This window comes from Dromiciops gliroides, chromosome 5, assembly GCF_019393635.1.
Source record: "Dromiciops gliroides isolate mDroGli1 chromosome 5, mDroGli1.pri, whole genome shotgun sequence".
Classification (NCBI taxonomy): Eukaryota; Metazoa; Chordata; class Mammalia; order Microbiotheria; family Microbiotheriidae; genus Dromiciops; species Dromiciops gliroides.
Window position 1 is genome coordinate 162,245,463 of NC_057865.1, and position 21,500 is coordinate 162,266,962.

The following is a 21,500-nucleotide window of genomic DNA, read 5'->3' on the forward strand; positions in this document are numbered from 1 at the left end:
GATTTAAAATTAGGCACTAAATACAATTAGGTAAATAAAACATAATCTAATAATTAAGTAAGTAATTCATTATAATCCAATTAAACACATTAACTAAGCATTTATTGTGCGGAAGTCACTAGACTAGAATATGGTGATAAGAAGCCAAAAATAAAACAGGCCCTGCTCTCAAGGAGCTTACAATCTACTGATAAACTCAGTGTATACACAAACAAGTAAATACATGATAATTTCAGAAGGGAGGGAACACTAATGGCAGAAGAAGGGAAGGCTTCGATTCATGGAGGGGATGGTCCCTGTTATATTTTGAAAGAAGGTAAGTATTCTGAGAGACATCCATAAAGAGGGAGTCAATGTTAAGTATGAGGGGATAGAACAGAGAGAAAACAGAATGCTGAGTTAACACCTAGTATTACAATACTATGAAATAAAGCTAGAAAGGCAAGTAGAAGTCACACCATTTAAATGCTTTAAATGCAAAGCTGAGAAGTTCATATTTATCTCAAAGGGAATAGGGAACCATTTAACATGTGAGGGAAAATCTGTATCTTAAGAAAGTCCCTTTTTGGTAACTGTATGGAGAATGAGTTGGATAAAGAGAAAGATTAGAATGAAGTGAGAGAGAGAAAAATGAAGTGAGAGGTACTTACAACAGTCAGGGTAAAAGATTTTGAGACCCTAAATTGGGAGGAGGGGGAGAGGAGGAGAGAAAGTATTTGAGTACAGAAAAAAGAATAAATGATAGAGATGTTGTAGACGATATTGTGGAGAAATGTTCAAAATCAACAAGCCTTGGCAATAGATGGCATTTGGGAAGTGAAAAGGAGGAAAGAGTCAAGGGTGATTCTGAGGTAATGGACCTGGGTGATTTGAAGAATGATAGTATCCTCAATAGAAAAAGGAAATTTGTTGGAGGGATGGCTTTTGAAGGGGTAGTGGAAGATCATCAGTGGTGTTTTAATATGTTGCATATGAGATGCTTTTGAGACATCCAGATGGAATTGTTCAACAGGCAGTTGGTGATGTATAGCTAAAATTAAGGAGAGAGATTAGAGTTGCAGATGTGTAGATCTGAGTGTTATATAGAGATGATCATTGAACCCATGGAAATTGGTAACATCATCAAGGGAGACAGTATAAATAAGAGGGCTCAGGAAAAAGCTTTGGGAGAGACCCAAGTTTATGGGATTGTAGTGAGATGACAATTATCCCAAAGAAGACGGAGGAGTGGTCAGACATGTAGGAAAAGCAGGAGAGAGATGAGATACAGTAGCTAGGGAAGAAGAGATTTTGCAGGAGAACAGGGTGGCAACAGTGTCAAAAAACTAAAAAAAAAAATCAAGGAAGATAAGGAGTAAGATAAGAGAGTTTGAAGACTGATAACCTTTAAGAAAACAGTTTTAGCTTACTAGCTGTGTGACCCTGGGCAAGTCACTTAACCCCAATTGCCTCACACACAAAAAAAAAAAAAAGAAAAGAAAACAGTTTTGGTTAAGTGATGGGGTCAGAAGCCAGACTACATGGGGTTGAGAAGTGAATACTAATGGATAAAGATGATCTAGTAGTTGTCAAGATGTTAGGAGACACCTTATTTTCCAGAGCTAAGGTCCAGCAAGCACACTGTGCCCTGAGCTCATCCTCTGGTAAAATCACGCAATTATTGTATTGCTTTGACCAATACTGGATGATCTCCAAGATCAGACAAGTTCTGGTCATGAAGCCATGCTATGACTCAAACTTGTCTCATTGGTGCTGTTACCCCTCATTGTCAGGTAGCCATTGGCATAAGAACTGAGATTTGTCCCTAAAGCCTTGGGTTCCCCTACCAGGGAGTGGCCCTGGCACATATGTCTAGTTTGCCTCCCTGCTTGCAAGCTGTTTCCCTCACTTTGAAATTAAACTTCTGTTTGATTCCTCACTCTCCTGTCCCTGGTGTCCTCTGTTCTGCTCCAGTCATCCACAGGTTAGAGGCTGATTCCATCTGATTGACACAGTTTATCTGTGAAAGGGAAGAAAAATATAAGACAATACTTGGAAGAAATATCAAACTAAGCTTTTCTAAGGATTGAGGAGACTTGAACATATTGATAAGCAGCAGAGGGAAAGCTAGTAGGGAAAGATGAGGGAGAGGAAATTATCAATGGGGCAAGCTCTCTGAGAATATGGGAGAAAAAAGACGAGAGAGATTACTGATGGTGTTTTAGGGTGTGGCATAGGGAAGACAAAGGAACTCTGGACAGCCAGCCTCTATAAACAACGCCCCCACCCCCCCAAAAAAAGGTTGAGGGAAAAGAGGCAACAAGGATTTATTAAGTACCTACTAAAAGCCAGGCACTGTACTAAGCATTTTACAAATATTTTATCCTTACAACAACCTGGTGGTATGAAAAAATTATTAATAATAGTGCGTTTAGGGGACTCAGAGACACCCCCCCTTCCTAACTAACTAAAGGAAGTTAACTAACTTAAGAACACCTTCAAGTCATGTCAATCAATGGATTTGAATGTCCAATTAGCTTGGATCAAGGTGGAGTGACCCACCTCTACCTGAGACAGGTTAAAAACCCTGGAGAGGGTCTCTTGCTCTTTGGGCACACTCTTCCCTCTCCCATGCTGCTCTCTCTTCCCCTCTATCCTAGGTATGTAGGGCTTCTGATCTTTCTGAGCCATGTGCTTTCTCTCTTTACTAATATTTAATATGCTTTAATAAATGCTTAATGCCCCCAAACTGGTACAGTAGCCTCTAATTTCTAAGTAACAAATATATGATAAAACCCTGCTAAGTTCCCTAAAACTTGGGACAACCCCATAAATTTCTATTCGCCACAGTGGTAAGTGATTATTAGCAGCAATGTGAGGTAATGCTAATATTATTGCCATTTTAAAGTTGAAGAAACTGAAGCAGATTTAAGTTGTGTGACTTTCCCAGGGTCACACAGCTAAGGGTCTGAGGCTAGAATTGAACTCAGGTCTTCTTGACTTCAAGGCCCAGGGCTTGGAATCAGGATACTCAGATTGTATGGAATAAGAAGGAATAACAATTAGAAAATGTCCAATTTGATTTCTGTTCATGCTTATTTGTCAAAGTTAATCACTTATTCATTTAAAGTAAAATTCTAATGTAACATCACTAATGACTTAAAGTCATTACAGACGGAGTGACTTGTTCACATATGGAATTAGTGGCATATCCAAAGCTAAGATAGGTAATTAATCAAGAGCTATTTCTGCTAGACTAGGCTACCTTTTCTTTTGAGACTTTTCCAGGCATTTTGGCCATAAATAAAAGAAAATTTATTTAATTTTCCAAAAGTATGTTAGAATTTCACAGTTTTTTTTAAATTTTATTTTATTTTTAATTTATGGAATAAAACAAGCATTTCCATAACATAGTATAATTTTTAAAAAAAAGATGATTGCACAAGAAAATGCAAATCTATCACGTACAACTTGCTATTCCTTTTAAATATATAATAAAGTTATCATGTAAATTTCTTTCTTTTTCCCTGTTTTTCTCCCCCCCCCCCCAGCCATTGAGATGGTTGCCATTAGACAGTTCTTGAATAAGGTTCAGGGAATACTTTTATGTATTAATACCTCTAACCAAGACACTAAGTAGCACCAGTATTGTTTAGTGCATCCCAAATAAAACATTTTTTTTCACCTAAAACTTTTTATGAGGATATATCTTAATAACACAAACATTGCAACTCAAAACTTACATAGAGAAAGAAGCATCTATTTGAGGACAACCAGAAGATTATAGAAGTCTTTCTATAGGCCATTGCCTCTTGCTAGCTCCCTCCCCAGAAAGCTCTCACAGACCAGTAATTCTCATATCTTTATTGGTATCCTCTAGAAATCTTTTAGGGTACAGGGCAATGAGGGTTAAGTGACTTGCCCAGGATTACACAGCTAGAGTCAAGTGTCTGAGGCTGGATTTGAACTCAGGTCCTCCTGAATCCAGGTCTGGTGCTTTATCCACTGCGCCACCTAGCTGCCTGCCCCCTGGAAATTCTTTCCTAACAACTTGACTTTCCACACTCTCCAACCTCCCCCACCTCCACCCACTTCCCTCTACCCCAACCCCTGCCAAATTTGGTGCCATATGGAAAATGCCAGCTTGGTAACTGGGGATGAGAGGCTTGTGGTAAGAAATTGACAAACATAATAATAATCAGGACAAATTTGAATGTCCTTGAAACACCATCCTTGATGTTACACACTGTGAATGAGTTGATTTACAGTTAATTTTTCTACTGACCTAAATTTGAGGAACTAACAACATTCTTGGAAAAGCAGGTCATATATAAATAGTGGTGCTCCCCCCACCACCCCCATTTCCCTGTAGCATGTGAGAGCTGGAAGAGACCTTAGAGATCTAGAATAACCATCTCAAAGTCCATTTTACAGATGAAAAAACTGAGACCCAGAGAGGGAAATAACTTGACTGGTGTGAGACAGGCAGAGCTAGTTATCTATCCTCAGTCTCAGACCATTGGCTTTTCTCCTAAACCCAACTGTCTGCCACTTGTTTTACAGGAACAATTTCCAGAAACTTTTCCTTCACATTTATTTCCTCAGGAAGAGCAGCAAGTTTCCACTTATCAAGCTCACCTGTTTCATCATTCTAAAAACAATCTTATTTTGGAAAGTGTAGAGAAAGAACATTATAATCTCAACTAATTTGACCCCATTTTGGGGTGAATCTGATAGAAAACCGTTCTTTATTTTTATGCTTTCTTTCCCAGAGGGAACAGGGCCATGCAGAAGCCAACATGCATTCCACATCAGACAAAAGTCTCCCAGATGCCACTCAGCATCACCAAGTAAGTCATCATCTGCAAAGATAAATTGGGTGGCCAGTAGCTAGATATAAATAGCTCGGGGTGGGGGTGGAGGGCAAGAAATGCTGTAGCCCTAGTAAGAGAAGGATTACTGAAAAAGAGAAAGGTTTTGAGGACATAAAGGGACACTTTCAAAGCAAAAGGTCTCATGAGATCAGAAAGGGGTAGAGGAAGCAAGAATTACAATAACTGAACCAAAAAGTAATAATTAATTCACATAAAAATTAATCTTTTTTTGCTTTAAGAAAAAAGTTGTTGTTGCTGCTGTTGTCATTGTCATTGTTGTTGTTCAGTGGTGTCTGACCCTCCTATCCTTCACTGTCTCCCAAAATCTGTCCAAGTTCATGTTCATTGTTTCCATGGTACTCTATCCATCTCATTCTCTGCTATCCCTTTTTCCTTTTGCCTTTGTAATCTTTCCCAATTAAAAAAATAGATATAAAGCTCCAAATCTTGGAAAAGGAAGAAAAATTTGGAATTGACTATTAATAGAATCAAATCCCACTACTAGAAGAGAATTTAGAGATCCTTTAGTCCAACTCCCCACCAAAAGAGATAGTATTCAAATCCCTTTTTGCATCCTTCCAATGTTAGGGAGCTCACTACATCACAAGATAATCCATTTCAATTAGGACAGTTCTAATTGTTAGATACATCTTCCTTATGTTAAGTTGAATTCTCTTCCCTCTAATTGATCCTAGTCCTCACCTCTGGAATTATACAGAAGTCAAATCCCTCTTCCATGTGAAAGTCTTTCAGATATATTTGAAGCCAGTTGTTACAGTTCCTCCACCAAATACTCTAGTTTTTCAATGTATGCCTTAAAATATGGTTTCCAGAACTGAAAATATCAGTCTAGATGTTGTCCATAGCTCTCTGCCCAAATCCTGAACTCATTCTGGTTAAATCCACAGACAGATAATTACAATATAACATAGTGTGTAAGAAATAGTGCAAGAGGAGTACAGACAGAACAAATTTGAACATAGACACACTCAGGCATATGGAGACAAGACTGCTGTTCTCCTAGCAAAGAGTGATAAGTGGTATTGATCACTTAGAGTAGTAATTTCTTTGTTTCTGCTTCATAAACACTTAATTTTTGCCTGTGGGAGGACTGAATGTGTTAAGAAGCTCAGTACTGTACTTCTAATTTTAAATAGAATAATGTGGTTCAGAAATTTTTAAAGCCATGCCAAATAGGCAGTATGTTACAGTATGCAGAAACATAAGATCATAGATTTAAAATTGGAGGAGACTTTAGAAGATATTAAGTCCAATTCCCTCATTTTACGTATGAGGAAATGGAGGCACATAAAAGTTGTCACTTGCCCAGGGTCACACAGCAATTAAATGCCTGAGGCAAAATTTGAACCCAAGTCTCTTGCGATTCTAAGTCTAGTCCCCTATCCAATTTGCCATGCAGTGTCCCAAAGGACCTGGATTCAAGTTCTGCCTCTGATCCTTAGGTGTATCATGACAACCTAGACAAGTCACAGTCTTTTCCAGGTCTCAGTTTCCTTATCTATAAAACTATGGTCCCTCTCACCCTTCAATTTATGATCCTATGAAACAGGAAAAGGTGCCAGGAAACTTACTACCCTTTAAGTTAAAGGACAGTCTATTCTCTTTCTACTAATAGGAATGGCTAGCTAATAGTCCTCCTTCATGTGTCCTGGTTCTGCTGTACATCAATTCACAGAATTAGATTAGTGCCTTAAGGCACTGAGCTGCCTTCATTCATTTCCTTCACCAAGGATATGAAACTAAGTGGTTGGAGTTGATTGTTATATTTTTTTTTCCTGAATCACAGATAATAAATGCAACTTTCCTTGTCCTATCTAGACTATAGTAAATGAACTCACACAATAAGCAAATCCTCCATAGGGCTATTCAAACAGTCATAGAAGAAATCATTTAGGTCAATGCATCAATTCTACTTCCATATCTTTCATGTCTGTCGCCTTTTCTCCACTCATGAGCTCTCCTAGCTCAGTCCCTCATCATCTTTCACCTACGCTACTTGCAATCAGCTTTTCATTGGACTGTGTCCAGCCTCTTCCCTCTTCAAGGTGATGCTCTCAATTGTTGTGCCTTGATTTTGACATGCCATTTCCTACTTCTATACATTTGCATAGGACTGGGCCCTGTGGTTGTGGAATTTACCTCTGCCTCCTGAAATCACTGCCTATAGGCTTCCAGGAAGAGTTTCTTGATCTGCATTGCGCTGGTTGTGCTGTCTTCCCCCTCAAATAATATCGTTTTGACTTCTCTGTTTACATGATGAATTCCCCCAGCAGAATGTTGACTCCTTGAAGTTGGAGGCTTTCATTTATCTTCTTATCCCTAGGACCTACTACAATACCTTGCAGATGATTAAGAAATTATCATTGTATTGTGCAGATATAGATAACTACTTTCAGTCTAACAACCCATTCTGGAATTTTTTCATATATATTAGGGCTCAGAGAATGGTAGAAACACTACTAACCTCATAAACATATCTATATTTCATCAAATCATGCCCTGCTTTAAATGCAAGCAGGTCAGCCAAGCCACCTTTCCTAAAATAATAGCTCAATAAATTTGAATGTCCTGCTGTGCTTTCTAGGAGTGCAATTCTTAGGGTATCAATGGTAGTGGAGAAAGAGCTCTGGATTTGAAATCAAAGGACCTGGATTCAAATCTCAGCCCTGATACTACCAGTATGATTTTGAGCAAGTCACTTTGTCTCAGTTTCCTCATCTATAAAATGAGGAGGTTGAACCAGATGACCGCTAAGGTTACTTCTAGCTTCTAAACTCCCCTCTGCCTCTAAAAGTATGTTCCTAATATGTGTATCTACAGCCCAATCAATGCTTAATTACCTGTGCTAATAATGGTAATGTTTTCAATTGACTGAAAATGACTGGACAAAGTGTGATACAATGGAAAGAACATTGGTTCTGAACTTAGAGGACATGACTTTCAATATGATCCTTGATGCTAACAACATGTGACTTAGGGCCAGTCACTTAACATTTCTGGGCCTCGGTTGCCCCATTGGTAAAATGAAAAGATTGGATCCCTTAAAACTCTACACCTAAAATCCTATAAAGCTATTGAAAGGAAATAAAAGTAAAAACTGACTCTGATTATCACAATTTCTCAAAGAAATTTAAGCATAATAAAAGTCGCCAGGATGAGGTCAAAAGAGGCTCAAAACTACTTTGGCCAATAAGCAATTTCTTTGCCAAGTGGAAACACATTATAGTCTGGGTCATAATGACTTTGAGTTTGTGTTTCATTTGCAAAAGACTATGGAATAAGGGCAGCTAGGTGGTGCAGTGGATAGAGCACTGGCCCTGGATTCAAATCTGGCTTCAGACATTTGACACTTACTAGCTGTGTGACCCTGGGCAAGTCTCTTAACCCCATTTGCCTCACCAAAAAAAAGAAGAAGACTATGAAATGAGACAACTGGAGATTATGAACAGTGCCACTTCACAAAACTATGAAAAGCAGTAGAGGGAAAATATGCAGAAATCATGGCATCAGACTCAACAATAAATATCCAAAGACTTGTGTACAAGGTGTTGGCATCAGAAAAATAAAAATGCCAAGAGAGGTCACCCATCCCAAGTGCATTTTCACAGGTAACTGGAAGGACAAGTAGACATGAAATTGAAGAGGTTTGCCAGCATTTCTGTGGCAGTCTATTCTCATCATAAATGATAACTGTAACAATAACAGATTCTATAACCTTAGTATTTGAGGGGTCATATGAAGAACCTGAAATGATACTCCAGTGATGAATTCAGGAAGACCAGCTAGAAAAGAAAAAGTGTGGTATAATGAACATAGCACTAGCCTTGGAATCAAGAGGACCCAGGTTTGACCCTTGTCTCTCCAGCTTGCTAGCTGTGTGACCCTGGGCAAGTGAACTAACCTCTCTGAACTTTCTTTTCCTTATTTGTAAAATGGGCACAACATAAGTAACACCCTCACAGAGTTATTGTATCAAATGCTATACATGATACTTTGCAAACTTTAAGTGTTACATATATGTGTTATTGTTGTTGCTGCTTCACAAAATAGAAGAAGAATTCCATTTTGAACAAGACACATTTAAAAGGCAGTTGGGTATTTATTTACATTACTTCAAGGAGGAAGAGATTGAAAAGTAATTGGAAAAACATAGTATTAAAATGTAATTTTTTTAAGTTAACAGGAAGACATCATCAATAAATATCTCATTCCTTATTTTTATTCTAAACTTAATATTCAAATACATGAAGAACTTCCATTAGTCATATTTTACTTATTTACAGCATATTAATTTTAACAACATAGTCACAAAAATATTATTTGTTTCCATGTTCCTTGTTGAACTCTTTCATCTGTGAACTTTTCTGGAATTTGTCATCACCGATAATAATATAATTGTAATCAATATGCATATTATTTTGATTCTATTTTGTTCATATCATATATTGTGCCATATTTCTGAGTACTCTTCATTTTTGTTTTTCTCATGCCACAACAATATTCCATTATATATACCACCAGTGATTCTCTAATCATTGGCCTCAGTATAGCATGACTATAGACATTGAATATTAGAAATAATTCTGCCATGACTATTTTGTATCAATAGGTTTTTTCCTGTCAATTACATTCTTAGGGTGTCACCAAACCAAAGAACATAAGTATTCCACTATTGCAAGCCATATTTAATATCCCACTATTGTAATAGTATGCCTGCTTCTCCATGGTCTCATCAGCAATGACTTTTAGTACTTTTAGAAATCTTTGTGCTGCTCTTCGATTTCAGTGCTTTAATTTGAAACATTAGAGCATTAGCTATGTTTGCCAAGTTGTCGAGTTATGGTAGTATCTGCATTGTTTTTGTTTTTATTTTTCCAATATTCCTACATTTTCATCTCTTGAAAACCTTGATTAAGAAAGATCTATATGGGGCGGCTAGGTGGCACAGTGGATAGAACACCGGCCCTGGAGTCAGGAGTACCTGGGTTCAAATCCGGCCTCAGACACTTAACACTCACTAGCTGTGTGACCCTGGGCAAGTCACTTAACCCCAATTGCCTCACTAAAAAAAAAAAGAAAGAAAGATCTATGTGTATCCTGAAGCTGAAGTTTTCCTTACTAAGACATGAGAAAGAAGCAGGCAGACTTTTGGAGGTGATTTTCTACCATAAACTAAATCTTCACATGCATATAATTGAGAAATTGTTGTATAGTATAAAAAGAATTGTCTTCTCAAGTTAAAGGATGTGGATGTAAATATTACTTCTGTCAACCACTACCTGTGTAACCTAGGGCAAGATGCTTAACCTCTTTAAGCTTCAGTTTCCTCTTCTGTAAAAAGTGAAGGTAGGACTACAAAGTCCTTCAAAAGCTAGCCCTCCCACACCTTCCCAGTCTTCTTATGCCTTATTCCTTCACATACTTTTCAGTCCAGTGCACTGGCCTCCTGGGTTTTCCACAAACAAGATCTCTTTTCCCCATGCTTAGAATGCTCTCCCTTTTCTCCTCCAACTATTGCCCTCTCTGACTTCCTTGAAGTCCCAACTAAATCCCACTTTTGGGGGAAGGAAGCCTCCTCCAACCCCTCTTAATTCTAGCACCAGCATTCTGTTAATTATTTTCACTTATCTTGTATATAACTTGCTTTGTATATATTTATTTGCATGTTGTCTCCCCCATTAAATTGTAAGCTTCTTGAGGATAGGAGCTATCTTTTGCTTCTTTTTTGTATCCCCGGTGCTTAGCACAGTGCCTGGTACATAAAAGATGCTCAATAAATGTTTATTGATTGATTAATTTCTCTCCTCTGACTTTAATGTATTACTATTGACTTTTTTTTACAGGGCAGTGAGGGTTAAGTGACTTGCCCAGGGTCACACAGCTAGTAAGTGTCAAGTGTCTGAGGCCAGATTTGAACTCAGGTCCTCCTGAATCCATGGTGGTTGCTTTAACCACTGTGCCACCTAGATGCCCCCACTATTGACTTTACAACAAGATGCTCACTTCTCTCTCCCTTCTTTTTAGATGTGGAGGACTCTGGCTAGAAAACTTTGCATATACTAGATTCCAGGACTTTTATTTGTTGGGTAACATTACTCATCAGATATCAGTGGATAAAGTACTGGCCCTGGATTCAGGAGGACCTGAGTTCAAATTTGACTTCAGACATTTGATACTTACTAGCTGTGTGACCGTGGGCAAGTCACTTAACCCTCATTGCTCTAAAAAACAAACAAAAAAAAAAAACCAAAAAAACAGACTCAACTCAAACTCTACCTTCTGCAGGATGCCTTTCCTCTCCCTTCCCCCCTGTCTCCCTGCATTAGCCTTCTCCTTAGGGGGTACTTACTGGCTATGTGACCCTGGGTAAGTCACATTGCCCTGCGAAAGGAAGGAAGGAAGGAAGGATGGATGGATATGGATGCTGTACTCAGAGAAGATGGGTTCAAATTCCACCTCTGAATCTAAGATGTTGGGTAAGTCATCTTACTTCTCTAGGCCTTGGTTTCCTAGTATATAAAATGAGGGGTTTGAATTAGCTAGTTTCTGAAGTACTTCCATATCTAAATCTATGACAATCTTTGCTTCCTATGATATCATATCAAATACTCATTTTTCTCAGATTACTAGTAGGCATAGAGAAGTCTTTTAAAGTCTACAAAAGCATTTTCTACCTAAAATATAGATTACTAATAGGTATTTTGTTGTTGTTGTTCAGTAATTTTGGTCATGTGCAACTCTTCATGACCTCGTATGGGGTTTTCTTGGCAAAGATCCTGGAATGGTTTGCCACTTCCTTCTCCAGTTCATTTTACAGATGAGAAAACCGAGACAGAGTTAAATGACTTGGCCAGAGTCACACAGCTAGTAAGTGTCTAAGGTCAGAATTGAACTCACATCTTCCTAACTCCTGGGCCAGCACTCTACTGTACCACCGAGCTGCCTTACTAATAGTTATAGGGAGGTCTTTTAAAATCTACAGAAACATTTTCTACCTAAAATCTCCTCTCCAGCATCTCCTACAATTCCAAATACTTTTAACTAAGTTTATGACTGAGCCACACCAATATTTATTCAACAATGTACCAGGTCTTCTGGGAACATAAAGGAAGAGGGTATTTTCCCTATCCCCAAGGAGCTTGCTTTCAAGCTAATAAGTAAAAAAGACTTGAAATCTAGTTAGGAAAAAATGACAATGAGATGAACCAACACAATGATATGTAATCAAGTACCATATTGCATAGTATAGAGAAATAGTAAAGGAATTTAGAAAGGGCAAAGAGAAATGCATTTTGTGGTCAGGAAAAGCTGTGAGAAGGAAATTATTTTAACTGGATCTTAAAGTACTGGATTGGCATCAGGGCCAGAAGACCAGACAGAAGGATGACTATCCACGGTCCCTTAAAATCCAAAAGCATGATGGAGCTGCCTAACGATAAGAAATGACAAGATCTGCCACTTTCCTGAAGGGTGCCCCACCATAAGAAGAAGACTGGAGATTCTGCACTATGCCGTGCTATTTTCATCTGTGCTCAAATATGACACTTCATGGATGTGTCAACTCAGTTTTTGTAAATATTGATGGTGTGAAGACTTTGCTCACATTTGCCTAAAACATGAGAATTTGTTTTAGAGTGTAGACAAATTTTACATGGAAATTCTACCTCTGCTGGCCAGGGAAATAATTTCATTTTACTAACTACTCAAAAACAGGGCTTGGCTCTCTTTATTCTAAGTAGCTCAGAGCTCAGTATGACAGCATACTATCATGGTAAGAATAATGGATTTGGAGTCCAGAGGATCTTGGTTCAGAACCCCAATGCAAAATTCATTAGCTGTGTAACGCTGGAAAAATTGCTTACCCTCTCTGGGTCTAATTTCCTCATCTATAAATTGGAAGTAAGTAATATTTATACAATCTATCTTACAAAATTGTTGTGAAGAAAATGCTTCTAAAGTACCATATAAAGGACTCTTCTATCTTCCCATAAAAGTCTATTTTTTTACCTGCCAGATCCCTTCTGACTTTGTAGAACTATAGTTATTCTATCCCCAAATCTTCTGATTTATTGGAGCTAAAAGAACTAACCCAAAGAAGACCTTTAAAGATAAGGTCAGGCTATACAGGACTCGGGAAAGAAAGAGAAACCTCCAAGATCAAATACAAAATGCTCTGTTTGGCATTCAAAGCCCTTCTTAACCTACCTGACCCTGACCCCCCCCCCCCCCAGCTTTCCAGTTGTCTTACACTTTAGGCCTTGCTACATACTCTTCAAACCAATGACGTTGGTCTCCTTTCTGTTCTCTGAACAAGACACTGCATCTTTCAACCCTGGGAATTTTCATTGGCTGTCTCCCATACTTGTACTGCCCTCCCTCCTCATCATGACCTCCCAAGACATAGCACAGTGCCTGGCGCATAGTACATACTTAATAAATGTCTGGGTTTTTTTATTGATAGATTGGCTTCTGAAACTTCCTTCAAGTCCCAGCTAAAATCCAATCTTCTAGAAGAAGCCTTTCCTCATCTTCCTTAATCTTAGTGCCTTTGTTCTGTTTATTGTCTCCAATTTATCCTGTATATGGCTTGTATATACTTATTATGTTGTCTATCCCACTAAACTGTGAGATCTTCAAAAGCTGAGACTGTCTTTTGCCTTTCTTTGTATCCCCAGAGTTTAATACAATTTCTGGTACATAGTAGGCACTTAGAAATGTTTACTGACTGACTAAACAAAAGTTACAAAAGTATTTACATTAAGAGTTATTAACTAATATATATCCAAAGCCAGTAGTTGCATAACACTACCTATGATGGAAGCACAGAGGTAACTAGCAAACATCTTTAATGATTTATCAGAGCTTCCCAACTTAAATAATGCATGTATTGGCCATTTGGTTACTAATTCTTTTCCTTTTAAGCAGTCATCATCCATTTGGACCAAAGCCTCCAGTCTTGCTCTAACTCCCAAACTCAATCAGCTTTCTCTTTTTCTGGCTTAGCCTTATAATGAATGTTTCTGAATTCCATTCCAATTCAGACTGGCCTATCTCCTTTGTCTCCACTGTACTGATGCAGAATCATTTGTTAAATACCCATTTTATACTTTTAATCCCATAGCTCAACTAGCAACACTGTCTCACATTTATATACTACTTTTTACCCTTACATATATTATCTCATTTTATCTTCACAATATCAATAGATCACATTTTATTTATTTATTTATTTTTGTGGAGCAATGAGGGTTAAGTGACTTGCCCAGGATCACACAGCTAGTAAGTGTCAAGTGTCTGAGGCCAGATTTGAACTCAGGTCCTCCTGAATCCAGGGCCAGTGCTTTATCCTCTGTGCCACCTAGCTGCCTCCAGATCACATTTTAAAATCCACATTTTATAGATTAGGACACTGAGATAATGGGAGACATAGTTCATTTTAATCTTATATTGGTTTCACATGTTTATTGGCTTCATTTCAGAAGCCTAAAGAGCAAAAATCTATTGCTTTGATTCTGTACTGTCATTCAGACTTTATACCCTTAAGAAACTAGATATTGAAGTCTTCTCTAACCCTTGGAATTCAATCATGCCCTTCATCTGCTCATATTACCCTGACTGTGATTTCTGTACTATCAACCATTCCGTTCCCGTTTGGGCTTTTGTTTTCATCTCATTGATTTGATCGCCAATTGAGTTTTCCAAAATAGTCAGTATTTTCTATTTAACTTTATATTACTCCATTGCCCAAGGGATAGGAAACTATAGTTAACCACCTTCACCTCAGTCTTCTTTTCTCCAGCTTTTAATCAAGAGCCATTTCCCACTTTCCTTTTTAGAGATTCCAACTAATCATGCCAACTCTTTATTGTGCTATAGCCAAACACAATGCAGCAACTACAAAAACCTTTCATTTCTCTTCCTCTTCCTTCAATCTCCCCACCACCTCCTTAGCCACTGAGCCACATGCCTTCACAATGAGTTACAGCAGCAAATCAAAATAGTTAACTTGTATTTAACTAGTGTAAAGACTTGAGATATGGGAATAAGAATACATTATTTGGTAAAAAAAAAAAAAACCCTGAAAAGTAGAAAATTCGGGCAGAGACCAATATCTTATACCATTTACTAAGATAAGATCAAAATGGATATATGACTTAGATATGAGAGTAAAGGGAACAGAAAGCTAATGAAGCTCAACAAGTAGCAAAAGCCACATTTGACTAATTTATTAGTACTTATTTTAAAAGAAATAAATTTCCTTTTAAAAAAAGTGATGGAAACTATGGGTCAAAATTTGATAGTGTGGTTATCAATTCCTGGGTTTAATTTACCCATGTTGCCTTTCTTCTCATATAATTGAGAGTTGGCAGTAACTTTCCACTTCATACAATTATCTGTCACTGCTCTTGATTATAATGGTTTACTATACTCATTATATTCATTCTGTGACTTGCTTTAATATAGCCCTTTAAGATGATACCTCGTTTTACATACATTATCTCATCTGATCCCTACAACAGTCCAGTGGAGTAGAAAGCATAAATATCATTGTCCTCCTTTTACAGATTACTAAACCTCAGAGAATTCAAGGTCACACCACTAATAATTGATGAAACCACACCAAGACTCCATCTCCATAGCTCTATACACTTATTGGGCTTATTTATTCTCAACAAACTAGTCAAATTATGTTAAGGAACCCAGAGTGGAAGGTTCAAGCTCCACAAGTTTCAATCAGCTTTACTCACTTCCAACACCAATTGCCAACCGTGTATCAAGGATCATGTTAAAGAACAAGGATGGTCAGTCACAAAACAATAATCTATTAAATATTGAACATGTACCAGGCATGTGCTAAGCACTGAGGATAATCTTTGATGGAAGATACTGGCATTAAGTCAGATCAAGAAAGGCTTCTTAGAGAAAGTGGAATTTCAACAGGGACCTGAAGAAAGCCAAAAAGGCTGGGAGATATAGATGAGGAGGGAGAGGATTCCAGACAAGGGAGACAGCCAATGAAAATGCACAGAATTGGGAAATAAAGTGCCGTGTGTGGGAGTGGCCAGAAGCCCAGTATGACTGGATTGCAGAGTATGGTTGGGGAAGGGGAAGAGAAAAGAAGTTGTAAGAAGAATGGTAGGAAGGAGCCCAGTTATGAAGGAATTTGAATATCAAATATTTGTCAGCTAGGTAGCAAAATGGATAGAGTGCTTGTTCTAGAATCAGAAAGACCTAAGTTCAAATACAGCCTCAAACAGTGACTAGTTATGTGACCCTGGGCAAGTTACTTAATCTGTTTGCCTCAGTTTCCTCAACTGCAAAATGGGGATAATACAGCACCTACCTCAGAAAGTTGTTGTGAGGATGAAATGAAATAATGGTTAGCATAGTCCCTAGCACACAGTAGGCACTATATAAATATTTATTGCCTTCCCTTGATCCTGGAAATGAAAAAAAGCCATTGGAGTTTATTGAATAGGGAGATTTTAACAGCTGAGGAGAGGATGGATTAGAGTGGGGAGAGATTTGCAATAATATGACCAACTAGAAGACTACTGTAATAGTTCAGGTGTGAGGTGGTAGGGGTCTGAACCAGGAAGGTGTCAGTGTCAGAGGAGGAAATGGAGAATATATGAGAGATATTATGAAGGTAAAAATGATAGGACTTTACAACTTTTAAGATGGATATTGGGGGAAAAGGAGTGAGAGATAGTGAGGAGTTGAGAACAATGATACCTAGGTTTGGAACCTGAGTGATTAGAAGAACCCTCAATAACAACAGGAAAATCAAGAAGAGGGGAGAGCTTGGGGGGAAATAAGAGTTCATTGTTGGACATATTGAGCTTAAGATTTCTACTGAACACCTAGTTCAAGGTGTCCAACAGGAAGTTAGAGCTATCAGACTGGAGGTCAGAAGAAAGGTTGAGGCTGGAAAAGTAGATGTGGGAACCATCAGCCTGGATTTTGTCAAATCCATGAAAACTAAAAAAAAAAAGTAAAAAAGAAGAAGAGAAGAGGGCCACAGACAGAGACTTGGGGGATACCCACAGCCAGTGACAATGACCTGAATGGAGATCTAGCAAGGTAGACTAAGAAGGAGCAGTCAAACATGTAGGAGGAAATCCAGGATAAAGTAGGGTCACAAAAACCAAAGGTGTATCAAGGAGAAGAGGGTGAATGACAATGTCAATGACTGCAGAGAGATCAAGAAGGATGAGAGTTGAGAAAGGCCATTAGATTTGGGACTTAAGAGATGACTGGTAATGTTGAACAGAGAGTTCCAGTTGAATGATGAGCCAGACTACAGAAAGTTAAAAGAAGGAGAGGAAAGGAATTGGAGACACCTATTGTAGAAAGTCTTATCAAAGAGGTTATCCCCAGAAGGGAGGCTAAACATGAAATGATAACTAACAGGGATGGACAGATCCATTGAGGGTTTGGGGGGTTTTTTTGAAGATAGAGGAGACATGATCATGTTTGTAGACAGAAAGGAAGCAGCTTGTAGAGAGGGAGGTATTGAAGATTAGTGTGAGAACAAGAATGAGAATGCAGCAATGTGCTGGAGAAGACAAGATAGAAGGGGATCACTTGTGCATGTGGAGGGGTTAGCCTTGGCAATCTTCTAACCATCTCCTAGCAAAGTGTATCACCATGGCTAGAAAAACAACTGTAAACACACTCTACAATGATACAATCTTCCCACATATTTTATCAATTAAAAATTAGGAAAATTAAGACACTAGAGTTAAGACTAGTCAATAGTAGAACAAGGAATGTAGCTTTCCTGAACCTTGAGTCCTGATTAACCTTTCTTTTTCTGGTCCTTTTTTTCTGAATCTGGCACCAGATTTAGTTAATCTACTTTTCCTCTGAGTACAGACTGTGTGTTCTCACCTACAAGACTGCTGAAGTTCTAGTGACTAATTCATCATCATCACAACAACTCTGCAGGGCCATTACCCTGACCTTCATTCATTTCTATCAGCCTGCTTCCTGTAGCAGTCTCCAATAACAGGATAACGTTCCAAGAAAGTTAAGGTTTGAGAAGCTGAAAATATATGTATAAGTGCATGTATTTGTGAATATATGTATCTATATATATAATATATAGAAAGTATCTGTATTTTTATTGAACACACTTTCTTTTTCATGGGACTAACCTTGGAGAAACAGTTTTAGTAAGTAAGCTGAAAGACTGGACTATTTTCTAGATATGATTAAAATGAAAGCTAGAGAGGAGAGATTAAAGATTAGGCACATGATAATTGGGATTTGGGGGTTATTTTTGTTGTGTGCGTGTTTTTAAATGATCTTCATAAACTCAAATTAAACACAGCTGTTTGTTGAGATTTGCTACAGATTTCCACAACTAAAGTACATCTGGGAGCTGGTAGGCATTCCTCTTATTTGTTTTTCTATTCATTTCAGTCCAGCCCAACCTACTCTGATACCTTGCATTAGTGAATGACTGTCTCTTCATCATAAATGAGTGAGGGAAGGGGACAGATGGGAACCCAAAGATGTCCAGAGCAAGATGCCTGCTTAATCAGAGCTGGAATAAAATGTGAATGTTAAAGCAATAGGCAGGGGATAGGTCTGGCCCTATTACACTGAAAGACCATCAGCTCATCTGTTTTTGTTCTGCAAATTAATTGACCTGTCACTCTAATTCAACACAAGCATCCTAAAATAGGTTTGCCTCTCTGAATCCCCACTGCCCATATCTCCACGGCCATCACTTCTCAAAGTGGGAGATTCTGTTTCCTGTCATTTACTTTCATTAAGAAGAAACATTTTCTGAACCCTGCAAAAAGAAAAATAGACACCCAGCATAAGTAGCCAGTGACACCCCCCCCCCAAAAAAAAAAAGAATTCTTGGAAATAGCAAAGCCTAGTGTCCATAGTAATAGAAGATTTCCCTCATCTACGTTACAATAAATCCACATGTGGATAGAAACAGAGATAGAATACACTATTAACCTCTTCAGCCAGGATATTTAGCAATTCCCAAAGGTAAAATGTTATATCTGCCTTTTCCTGTTCTCCCGAACTCCATCCCCTCTCTCCACACACACATACACACACACACACACAAACACAAACACACACTTTTGTCTCTCTATTCACCCTCCACATTTATCAGAATCCCAATAAACACCAAAGATTTGCTTAAGCAAGTCTGATTAACCCAGAGGAGGAGGCGTGGTGAGGAGTAGGAAAGGGAGAGTGAGTGGTGGGAAAGGCAGGGGTTCTCTGCATGCAAGGCTCTAGAGAGAACTAAGAGAAGCTAGTACCCCAAATCCCACTGGTAGAGGGATTCCCCATCTCCTCCAGTACAAAATTCTCTCCTTCAACCCAGAGTCCCCCACCCCTGGAATAAAAGAGAGAGGGAGAGGACTGCAGACTCCCTTAGAGCCCCCAAAACACGCACGTGCACATTTTAAAAATCATTAACCCCCATCCTAAACCCTCCCCACACACACACACACACACACACACAACATCAGTATTATTACAAGCCATTCTCCCAGTGGCCAGTCTGGAGAACGAGCTTGACCCTAAAAGGGACAAAACCCCGGATCTTAAAAGGCAGAAAAAGAGGGAGGGAACAAGCCCGGGAAAATACACATACACACTCCAGGTAAAGGACGCGGTAAGCGGCGAAGGCAGGCGCTGCTCACCTCTTGGCAAGGAGGTAACGGGAGACTGGAAGAGGCGGCCAGGTCCACAGCCCAAACCGCCCGGCAGCCTGCGGCGAGCGCCCAGCAGCAGAGCCAAGCAGAGCTCCAGCAGGGCGAGCGCCCGCGCCCGGACGCCCTGGCAGGCAGCCGCCGGCTTCTCCTGAGCGCCGCAGCCGTGTCCAGCCGCTGCATCTCTAGCTCCGGGCTGGGGAGCAAGTGGAGAGGACGAAAACCTCCCGGGAGGGTGGAGGATGCAGCCGTCTCGCGCCTCACGGGAGCGGTTTTGCAGCCCGCCGGCCGGCCGGCAAGGAACGGAACGGAGCGGGCGAGCCGGCGAGCCTTTCGTCTGCTCTGCTCTCCTCTCCGCTGAGCGCACCCCACCTGGCCTCCGCTCGCTACTGCTGTTTTTGCTCCAGCCGCTGCCGCTTCCCCCGGGATTGCCAGGCTGATAGCACGGGTCGCCTCCGTCACGCAGTGGAGGGAGGGTTGGGGGAGAGAGAGAGAGAGAGGGAGGGAGGGAGAGAGCGATGATGAGAAGGAGGGAGGGAAGGGAAAGGAAGGGAAGGAAAGGGCCCTGTGCTGGCGCCGCGCGGAGTTGGCACAAGAAGAGGGGAAGGTTGGAGGAGGTGGCTTCGAGGGAGGGGACGGATGGGAGAGCTGTCTTTTTAGAGAGGGTGCTGCGCTGGGAAAGGGGAGCAGGTGGTGTGGGTAACTGGGGACCCGAGAGAAGGCAGTCAGCCGCAGCCTCCTTACCCAGCTGAGCTTTGGTTCTAAGGAAGGATGCGGGGCCTCCTAATGCAAGATAGTCTTCCCTGTGGTTGCCAGGGAACCAGGATGGCAAGGGCGTGGGGGAAGCCCAGTTGGGTGGTGCCCCTGCCTGGCCTCTCAGCCATCTGGGAGCATCCGCCTCCTGTAGAGGTATAGCACAAGAGACAGAGCCTCCAGCAGACAAGCCATTTCAGAAACCCTTTTTTCCCCGAAGATAACTATCCAATATTTTTTTAACCTAAGCTAGCTAGACATAGCCCAATTTCTAGTTAAATAGTTTAAATTTAAAAAGGCTAAACTGGGTAGGCCAAAATTAGATAGCCTGACCCCAAAGAGCACTCCAGTATCCCACAACTTTTATATGGGGGGAGGGGGGAAATTGCCCTGTAATTTAAGCCCTAACATGGAGGGTGGGTGATCTAGGCAAAATGAGGCCCCAGAGGTGTGTTCCAGCACAGTGACAACATACTCGAATAAAACTATTCATGCCATATTCATGTCATGTCATTCAGTAATTTTTAAAATGTTTAAACAAAGACACAGCATAATAAAACAGGATACAATACTCTACCTTGTAAAAAAATAATAATAAATATATTTTTTTAAAGTCACCTTCCTATATAATACCCAATGAAAGGCCTGCCCTACTGAAAGTTGTAGCAATCCACCCCTCAAGCATGCTCTTTTATATTTTTATTTCACCCATGAAATTAGATCTGATTTAGCCTCAAAAACAAGAGAAGATGGACTTGCCTTCTGCCAGAGGTGGAGAATTCCAAGAAAACTCTAAGGGCCTCCTGTATAATTTTATAACCTAGCAAAATAATTTTATCCCTAAGACCAGGCTTACAGTTTTAAAAGGTAGGTTATCCAGTGATTTTCATCCACTTGAGAGCTTATCCAAATAGTTTATCAGAAATTCCCAGTGGGTTTCTGTTTTGTTGTTGTTTTTGTCTGTTTTGTCTGATTCACGGGGACTTGTTTTATGCACAGATCCATTGCTGGATCCTTCACTTCATTGTAGCTTAGCAATTAAAACAGAAAGGTCAAATTTAAAAACAGTGATTGAGCCTACTAAATCTCAAATTCCCAGAAGGAAAAAAAAAACCGTATAAACACCAATAGTACAAGTATATAAGTAGAGGACCTTGAAGCAATTGATAACAAGCTGAATTTA

At 39.6% G+C, this 21,500-nt stretch overlaps 1 protein-coding gene across 1 annotated transcript in view; it reads right to left on the reverse strand.

Annotated features, from left to right (window-relative positions):
- The window catches only part of ELAPOR2 (endosome-lysosome associated apoptosis and autophagy regulator family member 2), a 206,617-nt gene extending 186,740 nt beyond the window's left edge, over window positions 1-19,877 (reverse strand). The window contains 1 exon segment of the mRNA XM_043968893.1: window positions 19,556-19,877. Within this exon segment, the coding sequence (XP_043824828.1) occupies window positions 19,556-19,747 (192 nt within the window). The 5' untranslated portion in view covers window positions 19,748-19,877.
- Window positions 19,878-21,500: the final 1,623 nt, after the last annotated feature.